The sequence below is a fragment of the Sphaerodactylus townsendi genome, linkage group LG15, assembly GCF_021028975.2.
Source record: "Sphaerodactylus townsendi isolate TG3544 linkage group LG15, MPM_Stown_v2.3, whole genome shotgun sequence".
NCBI classification, from domain to species: Eukaryota; Metazoa; Chordata; class Lepidosauria; order Squamata; family Sphaerodactylidae; genus Sphaerodactylus; species Sphaerodactylus townsendi.
The window spans coordinates 2,229,869-2,241,359 of NC_059439.1; the positions used below are offsets into that span (position 1 = coordinate 2,229,869).

An 11,491-nucleotide genomic window follows, 5' to 3' on the forward strand; every position below is an offset into this window, starting at 1 on the left:
CTCCAGATTAGATACACAAGCTCTTAACCTCCTACGCCACTGCTGCTCAAAGAGTCAAAGAGCATGGCCTGAACCACATCTCAGTCCTTCCAAATTGTCCAGCAATGGCAAGGAGGAGGAAGAGGAGAAGAAGAATTTGGATTTATACCTTCCCTTTCTCTCCTGTAAGGAGACTCAAAGGGGCTTACAATCTCCTTGCCCTTCACCCCTCACAACAAACACCCTGTGAGGTAGGTGGGGCTGAAAGAGCTCCGTAGAGCTGTGAGTAGCCCCAGGTCACCCAGCTGGCGTGTGTGGGAGTGCACAGGCTAATCTGAATTCCCCAGATAAGCCTCCACAGCTCAGGCGGCAGAGCGGAGAATCAAACCCGGTTCCTCCAGATTAGATATACAAGCTCTTAACCTCCTACACCACTGCTGGTTTAAGTGGTTTACTAAGTAAGTAAGTAGAAGAAAAGTTACAAAAATAGGGCAGAACTAACATACGGACACTATGTCATGATCAGCCTGTGCTCGATCCTGTCGTGTTTCACCTCACCTTTTCTGGTGCAGGTAGATGCCAGTGGTGTGGGAATGGGGGAATGGGGGAATGGGGGAATGGGGGAGGGCTCTCCTCAGTGGGGAGAGGGTGGATGATTACATCCATGTGTTACCGCGCTGCCTGGTAACTTTTAATAGCTCCAGACCAACCAGCTCTCAGCAGCGCAGGGGAACAGAAACGGGACCCGACACAGCGAGTATAGTGAAGTAATAAAAGGTTTTATTGAGATGTTGACCTACGTGTCAGCACCTCCACACCACGGCAACTGCGCTGCTTAGCAGCTTTACAACAGCTTATATGCACTTTCTCCCGCCCGGGAGTCCGGGGGAATACAGGACAGCCTACAACCATTCATTCACAAAATACATAGTAACCAATCATACGTCTGCAATACATGGGAGCCAATCAGAGTCCAGTGGGCAGCCCCTTCTTGAATTTCGCGGCAAAGGCAGGGCGAGGCGATGACGTAGACACTGGCGGGAAAAAACACAAAAGAGTCCTTTGGGTGCTTAGGGTCAGGAAACGAAACTTAACGATGATGACCATTAACCTGGATAGCTTTAAAAGGGGCTTGGACAGATTTATGGAGGAGAAGTCGATTTATGGCTACCAATCTTGATCCTCTTTGATCTCAGATTGCAAATGCCTTAACATCCAGGTGCTCAGGAGCAACAGCCGCAGAAGGCCCTTGCTTTCACATCCTGCATGTGAGCTCCCAATGGCACCTGGTGGGCCACTGCAAGTGGCAGAGAGCTGGACTAGATGGACTCTGGTCTGATCCAGCTGGCTTGTTCTTATGTTCTTATGATGGCACCATTATCTGCCTACTGGTGGGATTGGGCAGGTTGAGGCTGTTCTTCCAGGGTCCCTTTTGTCAATGTCCATTCAGGGTTTTTGCAAATGAAAGGGACATGCCCAGGTGGAGCAGGGGTGGATTCCTGCCTTGAGCCAAGGAGGTTCCATGCAGACGCAAATGCAAAAGACAGCTATAATTCCTACTTTCTATCTAATACAGTGTGTTCCTACCTAACTTATACAGAAATAAAACACAGTTCCATCTTCATTTACAAGCAAGATCAGAAATTGAATGAAATCACTTCTGACTCCGCTATCACGTGTGCCTACCTGTCCTACAGGTTTTCCGGAGCTGAATGGCATTGCACTGTTTTGGGAAAAGGGGTCAGGGCTATTAAGTTGGCGCGACTGTCTGGCACCATTGGCTGGAGGGAAATGACTGCCCTTTTGAAGTGTGGAGCGATGGTAAGAATCTGGAGGCTTTGCGGTCTCCTCAAAGGCTGTCTGAAAAACAACTGTGCTGGGCTGAGTACTTTTCTGCACCTAATTTCACCCTGAGATATTTGCCGCGGAAAAGTAAATTCCTGGCTGATGTTTTGTCCCGTCTTCCTTAGCATGACAGCAAGAAGGAGGAGGTAGTCAATCAAGCGATTCAACCTTTAGAGGCATACATGGAGGAGGTCGTCAATACTGTGTTTACCCCAAAGCAACTAGGATTTGGCGTAATGACCCGCAGCCAAGTTCGAGCTCAAAAAGAGGCTACCCAGTCTCCCAGATCTGTTACTCAGGGTGGGGCAGAGCTGGGATCCAGCAGGTTCTCGAGAGTAGGTTACTAATTATTTGTGTGTGCCGGGAGGGGGTTACTAATTGGTGATTTTGCCTTAGTTACGCCCCTCCTCTCAGCAGTAGTGCGCAGAACTTGAAGCAGTCTAGCAGGAGGTGCACCGGCATGCATGGCAGCCTGCGCCTGCCTGCATTCGTTTCCCGCCCAAGGACCGGCGCAGTGGCTGCGTCCTTGCCACAGCCCCGCCCAGGAATGCCCCACCCCTGGAATGCCCAGCCATGCCCCCGTCGTGCCCGCCCAGTCCCATTGGTGCTACGCCACAGTTTGAATCCCACCACCAAGGGAACCTGTTACTAAAATGTTTGGATCCCACCACTGGGGTGGGGCTATGGGACCCCTGATCCAACTGATACTTGGGGTGTACAGGGGACAAAAGAAGCTGAATTGTTCAAGGCCCCCCATGATGGTCGGGGATGTCCCTGAATCTTTCTGCAAACAGGTGCTTTCGGTTTGCCATGGCTCAGAGTCTGCTGGACACTTTGGATTTGTTAAGACTTTGCACGTAGCTCACAGACAATTTTGGTGGAAGTCCCTCTGCAAGGATGTGGAGGTTTATGTCCAGGGCTGTCCTGTGTATGTGTAACCCCTATGCTCAGAATGGGTTGACCCAGGAAGGGGTGGAGACTCAAAGCAGCAGAAGGCTGCAAAAAAGTTGCAGGAAGCAAGGCTACCAGGCTGGGACCTTGATTTATGTCTTTATAAGCTCTTAACACCTTGTTTAAGGTAACTGCAAAGTTGTTGGGAACTAGTGGGAAGGAAGTTGTTTATTTTTGCTGTATTGTAACTGTTAGAAGTTATTGTTTCAGGGCTTTCTATGTATACAGTTGATGGGAGTTCTTTTGGGGACCTTCATCATCTTGAATCCCGTTCACCAAGCCTCTGGCATCTTCATAAGCCAACCACCAGCAGGAAGAATTGGACTTGGCATTACAAGACTGTAAATCCAATCCAATCCAAAAACCTTTATTAGGCATAAACCAGAAGTACCATACATTCCAAGTACAAAAACAGGATCACTGTTATATATCATGTAGAACATGGATTAAAAATGTAGCAACTGCTTCAGAAATTTCTACATTAGGGCTGTTCAATAGCTTAGACATTTTTTGTTTGTCTGAGAGAAACATAAATTCTAGAGGTAATAAAGCTCCCAGATCGGTTCTAATATCATTATACCTGGAACAGTAAAGCAGGATATGAGGGATTGAGTCCATAGCGTTGGGACAGTACCGACAGCAACGCTCACTTTGTGGGATGTTAAGGAAACGACCTTGAAGATAGACAGAGGGGAATGAGTTGCACCTTGCTCTGGTCATGACCCATCTGCACTTATATTTAACAAGCTGTTCTAAATATACAGCAGGGCTAGATTTCGGCGGTGTGATCCCAAAGTATAGAGGGGAACAGGAGCTTTGTGCAGCACTCAGGAGAGATTGGTATTCCTGGTCGTAAAGACTGTAAATAGAAGGACTTGAAATGCAACTCAACAGGACTGAGAAGTGTTAATGTTAAATGTTTAATAAGTGTTATTTGTTAAGAAAAGTAAACCATTTTGTTTTAAATTTAGTGGTTGCAACTCCTTCCAAGTTCTGCCCCACAGAACCCACAGTTAGAGGTTTCCTATGCAATGCCTCAATGCACACAGGGTCCTTCTGAAACCTTTAGAGGCTCCATGGAGACCTTGGACAGTGATCGTTATGGATTTTATTATCGATCTCCCTTCCAGCCTTGGTAGAACAGTAATCTGGGTGGTGGTGGGTACCTTCTCCAAACCACCCCACGTTGTGCCTTTGAAACAATTCCTCAAGGCGCAAAGTTGGCCAAGTTGTTCGAGAGCCATATCTACAGGCTGCGTCCAATTATAACCAAAATAATTTCAGACAGAGGATTTGTATCTAAGTTCTGGCATTCTTTTCTTAAGTTGTTTTGGGGGGTGGGGGTGGGGGTGTGTGGAACAAGCTCTATGTTCCTCTTACCATGCAGAAAGGGACCGTCAATCAGAGAGGGTGAATCAGGTGCTCTCTGATATATGTCAAGAAGAAAAAGAAGAAGAAGAAGAAGAAGAAGAAGAAGAAGAAGAAGAAGAAGAAGAAGAAGAAGAAGAAGAAGAAGAAGAAGAAGAAGAAGAAGAAGAAGAAGAAGAGGAGGAGGAGGAGGAGGAGGAGGAGGAGGAGGAGGAGTTTGGATTTATACCCCCCTTTCTCTCCTGTAGGAGACTCAAAGGGGCTTACAATCTCCTTGCCCTTCCCCCCTCACAACAAACACCCTGTGAGGCAGGTGGGGCTGAGAGAGCTCCAAGAAGCTGTGACTAGCCCAAGGTCACCCAGCTGGAGTGTGTGGGAGTGCACAGGCTAATCTGAATTCCCCAGATAAGCCTCCACAGCTCAGGCGGCAGAGCGGGGAATCAAACCCGGTTCCTCCAGATTAGATATACGAGCTCTTCACCTCCTACGCCACTGAACTGGTTTTGAAGCTGGTCTGTGTATTCATAATAAAGGCAACCGAGCAATGCCCCAGTGATTATTGAAACAAGATCCTGGGATCTGACATACACATCTCCAATGTCACTGCATCTGCAAGTAGTTGCCCCGCTGAGCTTTTTCGAATGGTGAGGGGTCTGAGCACTCCAGAGGTTGGGGGGTCAGCGCCACACACTGAAGTCAACTGTGACATGTTTGTAAGGCACTTTTGGGATAAAATTGACCCAGATTTGCCAGGAATTAGACTTTATGATTAGTGACAGTCTGGAGAAGGGGTCCAGCATACTGTCTTGTCAGGTCGTTTGGGATCAATTCCAATTGTTGTAGCCCGAGGATGTGAGCTTGCAGGGATCTGTCCTACTACCTGTGGCCCTGATCCTTGCCCATCTTGGTTAATTAGAGCTAGCCAGCAGGGGTTGGCCAGGTAGATTCAGGATGTTGTTAATACCTCCCTTGGAAGTGGGTAAGGTACCGGCTAACTTAAAAGAGGCTCTGATCCGTCCCCTCCTGAAGAGTCTATCTCTGGATCCAACAGAGCTTAACAACTACTGCCCGGCAGCAAACATCCCCCTTTTGGCTAAAATATTGGAGATGGTGACGGTGACCTAATTGCAGGCCCACCTGGATGACACTGGTCGATTCCCCACTTGAAAAACGAAACTAGATACGAACCAGTTTGGGTAGATCCAGGACCTTTTGAACACGGTTTCATGGTCCCCACCGCAGCCTGTGCCCCCTTCTCCCCAGAAACGCAGCAGGCACGCAGGAGTCCCCACTGTCGGCGGATCAAACGAGCAATCTGCTCAGGGGCTCTCCTGATTGGCTGCTGCGTTGTGCTGGGGCAGGAATTTTTTTATTTTCAAAAGGACAAATCCACGTCTCTGTGAGCATGCACGGGAACATTTTTAAGTGAATGTAAGGTAAACACAAACACACTCCCCCAACCCCCTTCCCACAACTACTGAAAAGTAAAAGTGTCCAAAGGTGGGCATTTATGCTTGAAACCATGAGTTTCAACTAACTAAGTTTCGAACTAAGGACTGGACTTTCTCAAGCAGTTTCAGGGGCTAAAATAAAATGAAATAAAATAAAAACAGCTTCCTTGCCCCTGGCTGGGCTCAAACCACCAACCTCTTGGCCATTAGCTGAGTGCTTAATAAATTGTGCCACAGAGACACCACTGTTTTAAGGTTGGGGGAAACGCAACTTAAGTCTTGCCATAAAACTATTCCACGTTGCCTTGAATCGACGTAGATCTCGGCACCAGGAAATTTTTAAAAGGGGCTGTGCGCGATTGGATGGGAGGCTTCATGTCACTCGCAAGGGTGGGTAATTTGAATCCGGAATCACCCCCCGAGCTTCCCCACTGCTCCTTGTTCGGCGGGTGTTTTTCAAAAAGGTCTCCTTTCTTCCAGGTTCTGAAAAGACGCGTGCTGAGTGGGGGGGGGGGAGGAGGGACAGAGACGGGGTGAATCCATTTTTGGTGCTGGTGTAGTGGGGAGTTCTGCTTGAAACCTGAATATTTTGTGTGACGAGCACGCATCTAAATCGTGAGTGGGGAATCGACCAATGATTTTCTGAATCCATGCCAGTCGGGTGTCAGGCACAGTCATAGTACCGAGACTGCCTTGGTTGCCCTGATGGATTACCTTCTCAAGGAGAGTGACAGGGGCCTCGTGTCCCTGTTGGTTCTCCTCAATCTATCAGCAGCTTTTGATACAATCGACCACAGTATCCTCCAGGACTGGCTGTGGAAGCTGGAAGTAGGAGGCCCCATATTATGATGATTCTCCTCTGATCTCAGTGGCAGGTTCCAGAGAGTAGCAGTAGGGGACAGCTGCTCAGGATCCTGGGAGCTCCCTTGTGGGACTCGTAACTGTCCCCTATGTTGTTTAACATCTACCTGAAACCACTGGGAGAGGTCATCAAGAGGTTTAGGATGGGTTGCCACCAGTACTCTAATGTCACCCAGCTTGGCCTCTGCATCAGATGAGGAGTTGTCGGTGCTGGACTGAGTCTAGAGGCTGTCATGGGCTGGGTGAGGGTGAAATTGAATTGAATTGAAACTGAATCCCAACAAGATGTGCTGTGGGTGCCAGTTCCCAAGGCCCAGGAGATTAAGGGACGCCCAATTCTGAACAAGGTGGTTTTACTCCAGAAAGATCGAGTGCCAGACCGAGGGGTTATTCATGATCCATCATTGCCACTGGAATCCCATGTGGTGGTGAGGAAGACCTACCAGATTCTCCGGCTCATTCTCTAGATCCACTCTTACTTGGACTGGGGTGACCTGGCTACACTCATCCATGTGCTGATAACCTCCCGGGTAGACTATTCTAACGTGGTCTACATGGGGCTGCCCTTGAAGATAGTCCAGAAGCAGGAGCTGGTGCAGCTTGGCAGACAGCGGACATCGTCACATAACACCTGTCCTGAGGGAACTGCATTGGCTCTTGATTCACTACTGGGCCCAATTCAAAGAGCTGGTATTGACATACAAAGCCCTACATGCAGTGGTGGGATCCAAAATTTTTAGTAACAGGTTCCCATGGTGGTGGGATTCAAACTGTGGCACAGTGCCAATGGGGCTGGGGCAGAGGGAGCCGCGGCGAGGCGTGTGCCAGGCATTCCTGGGAGGTGGGGCATTCCTGGGGCGGGGCTGTGTAGCAGGGGCCTTGGCAGCCGCTCTTGCATGTGATCCTTGGGCGGGAAAGCAGAGATGCACTTGCTTGAGGCGCGAGGCTGCCATGCGCTTGAGTGCACCTCCTGCTAGACTGCTCCAAGTTCTGCGCGCTACTGCAGAGAGGAGGGGCGTAACGAAGGCAAAAATCACGTGGCAAAATCACCAATTAGTAACCCCCTCTCAGCACACACAAATAATTAGTAACCTACTCTTGGGAACCTGTGAGAACCTGCTGGATCCCACCTCTGCCTACATGGCCTGGGCCCTATTTACCTGAAGGAATGCCTCCTCCCATATTGATTTGCCTTCCAAGATTCGGGGGGTGGGGGCCTTCTCTGCAGTGGTCCTGGCACTTTGGAATATGCTCCCCTTGAAAGTCTGCCCGGCGCCAACTCTGCAAGAGTTTCGGTGCCTGGCCAAAACCACCCTCTCTGCCCAGGCATATGGGAGATCCCTCCTCCCGCCGTACCCCTCTTCTATCGCTGTAGTGGTGCTCTACTGGCTCAGCCAAGCCCAATTTTTGAAATATACTGGGAGGGGGTGGTGACATTATGGGAGATGGTTAGTTATGCAGTTTTAGGAGGGTTAGGAAATTGGGATGGTTTTTCAAGTAGTTTTTATGATGGTTTTTCTTATTGTTTTATGATGTTTTCTTATTGATGTTACCCTGTCCAGGAACTTTGATGATGGGCAGGAAATAAGTCCAATGATAAATAAACTCTTGGATGAGAGACCACCATGGAATGCCAGGGTTTTGACACGGAGGGAGGCAAAGGCCAACCACCACTGGATTTCTCTTGCCTTGAAAGTCACACCGTGGTGGCCAAAAGTCAGTGATGGTGAACCTTTTCGAGGCCGAGAGCCCAAATTGCAACCCAAAACCCACTTATTTATCGCAAAGTGCCAACACAGCAATTTAACCTGAATACTGAGGTTTTCGTTTAGAAAAAATGGTTGGCTCCAAGGCATGTGTTACTCGGGAGTAAGCTTGGTGGTAGTTGGTGGCTTTGCTTTGAAGCAACTGCGCAACTCTTCCAATGGGTGAATCACGACCCTAGGAGGGTTTACTCAGAAGCAAGCCCCATGGCCAGCAACCGAGCTTACTCCCAGGTAAAGGATAGCGCTTTAGTTCTTCGCCTGAAAATCAGTGGGATTTAACAGCGCTTAACAGGGTTACCTACACAGCTTCCCCAAAACTACGTCTTAGGTGTAATGCTAATAATCGAGCCCAGCGGCCAAGGCCAGCCTAAATGTATGTGTGGAGGGGGGCGACTCTGTTTGTGTGTGCCCCCAGAGAGGGCTCTGAGTGCCACCTCTGGCACCCGTGCCATAGGTTCACCATCACTGCCATAAGTCAACTGTGTCTTGGCTGCAAAAGCAGAAACAACTCCCGCCCCACCCCAAAAAAAACATTGAGCTCAGAGGTTGTTTGGGAACTATAGCCCAGCGTGGCTGAGTGGCTTCCTTTCTCTTTCTACAGCATTAAGCTGGCAACAGAAGTTGGCAGTGGATGATGCCAGTGGGCGAACATAGTGTGAGCATCTCTCCCTCCCTACGCAGCGTCTGGAAGAGTTAGGCAAGTCTTTCTAAAATGTTTCTTTAAAAAAGGAAGGAAGACAAAGGCTGAGTGTGTAAATGAGCAAACATAGTTGCAGCTTTTATTTCTTTTCTAGGCAGGTAAGCACAGAAGAATAGCAAGCCTAGCTGCTTACCCAGCAACTCTGAGAGAGTCCACTCCTGCCATTCAAACCCCAGGATCTCTGGGCAGCCACAGATTATTAGCAAGGATTGGATGACATATATCTGCCCCACGCAGTCCTACTGGGTTTTGATGGGATTTGGCAAGTGCCAGGCACACAATCCAGTAATGAAGGAGTTAATTGTTGCATGCTAATTAGTTAGTGAGGTCAGAAGTCATTGACCAGGTAATTGATACCGATTGGTCAGGCAGACCTGGCATGGGCTACACACCAGTCTGCACGTCGACATTAGATATGTATTCTTTGTTACACTCTGCACGTGCTCAGTCGCAGACGCTCAGTGCTGTAGTAGCCATGCGATAGTCTAAGCAGTAAGCTGGCTAATGAGCTAGCTAGGTAGAAGATTGTTTTCTTGTTTTCTTCCAAGTTTCCCTTCCCTGTTAGTAAGGAAACTTTATTTTCAGTAAGCAACTGACTCTGCCTCATTATTGCGCTAACTCTACTTTATGAGTTCAGAAACCTCATTAGGTTTAGCGCCTAACAACCAGGTGGCAGGATTGTGGCAGGAGGAGAGTAAGGAGAATTTTTTTTTTTAAAAAAAGGCCTCATCTACTCACAGGAAGTTCTTACCACAAAGTTCTTGGTGATTTCTAGAGTTACCCTATGTTGCATCTGGGTGGCTCTAGAAATGGCCAAGAATTCTGTGGTAAGAACTTCCTCTAAGTAGATGAGTTTTCCTTTTTATTCTTATTCCTGGTGCTGCTTCCAGTGACGGCCAGCAACAAACATTCCTTTCTGGATTTGATCCAGTTGAAGAAGAAGAAGAAGAAGAAGAAGAAGAAGAAGAAGAAGAAGAAGAGGAGGAGGAGGAGGAGGAGGAGGAGGAGGAGGAGGAGGAGTTTGGATTTATATCCCCCCTTTCTCTCCTGCAGGAGACTCAAAGGGGCTTACAATCTCCTTGCCCTTCCCCCCTCACAACAAACACCCTGTGAGGTGGGTGGGGCTGAGAGAGCTCTGAGAAGCTGTGACTAGCCCAAGGTCACCCAGCTGGCGTGTGTGGGAGTGCACAGGCTAATCTGAAGTCCCCAGATAAGCCTCCACAGCTCAGGCGGCAGAGCTAGGAATCAAACCTGGTTCCTGCAGATTAGATACACAAGCTCTTAACCCTCCTACGCCACTGCTGCATTACCGGTATATAATATGCCTAACATCTGGAGCCAGACAAAAGGGGCACGAAACTCCCCCAACTCCCTTTCTGCTGGCAAAAGTGGAGTGGGAGGGAAACTGGAATCTCCTTCTCCCCATTCACAGCACCAAGCAAACCATTTCAAGGAGAGTTCTGTCTGCCTTTCTGGGTTGGACTATCATGTAAACTGGCTTAGTTTGGTAAGAATGCTTTGCTAGAGATCCTGATCGCATTTCACAGAAAGTAAGAATTCTTGTTTCACCTATTCGGCCTACAGTGTGGACACACCAGTTAATAGCTTCAGAAGGAAAAGGTCATTTAATCCCTTGGCAGAAGCAGACTAAGGTCATCTGCCTGGCTCCTCTCAGCCCAGAGAAAAGATAATTCTGTACAATATACAAAATAAATACAAGCAAACAAGAGTTAATATTTGTGTTAAGAAGATTTGGAACAGAGCTCAGTACTAACTGCCCTTGCCGCATACACCTCAAGCGAAGTCTCACCACCACTACACCACGGTACCCCACCTCCCCCCACCCCAGCCCCACAAAGTCCAGAAGGATTCATGGCCTTGTCAGATTTTGGAAGCCCTCGTAACTGAAAGGTGGGAACTCTGGCACGCAGGCGGCTGCTTTCGGCAGGCAGGCAATGTGGTTGACGTCGCAGGAAGTGGGATCCTGCTCGCTAGTGAAGAAAACGCCGTCTGGAGAATAGATGGAGGGATCATCATCAAAATAGTTGTAGGGCCTCAGCATGAACCCAACCACATTCCCAAGGGTCACTGTGTTGGGGATGTCCTCAGCATGTGGAATGTGCAGGAAGCCGACGGTGATCCAGGCAACGAGGTCCTGGGCAGGAGAGAAAGGTTTGCGTCACTTAGTTACTTATCGGAAGATCTGGTAAGAGGCAAAGTAGGGGCAAGCTTACTCATTTGGAAAAATGTCTACTGTATTGTCGAAGGGTTTCATGGCTGGAATCACTGGGGTGCTGTGTGGTTTCTGGGCTGTATGGCTGTGTTCTAGCAGCATTCTGACGTTTCACCTGCATCTGTGGCTGGCATCTTCAGAGGATCTTCTGAAGATGCCAGCCACAGATGCAGGCGAAACGTCAGGAGAGAATGCTGCTAGAACACGGCCATACAGCCCGGAAACCACACAGCACCCCAATGTCTACTGTATCTGCAGAGACCTGCACAAGGCACTAATGTTGTGGCAGAAGAGAAACATGAAGTATGGACAGTGTGATTCAACCAAGCCTGAGGGG

The 11,491-nt window shown here is 48.7% G+C and overlaps 1 protein-coding gene across 1 annotated transcript in view; it reads right to left on the minus strand.

Annotated features, from left to right (window-relative positions):
• Positions 1 to 10,154: 10,154 nt before the first annotated feature.
• The window catches only part of LOC125445251 (membrane primary amine oxidase-like), a 32,422-nt gene continuing 31,085 nt past the window's right edge, over positions 10,155 to 11,491 (minus strand). Inside the window, exon 4 of the mRNA XM_048518213.1 lies at positions 10,155 to 11,076. Within this exon, the coding sequence (XP_048374170.1) occupies positions 10,792 to 11,076 (285 nt within the window). The 3' untranslated portion in view covers positions 10,155 to 10,791. The remainder of the gene's footprint in view (positions 11,077 to 11,491) is intronic.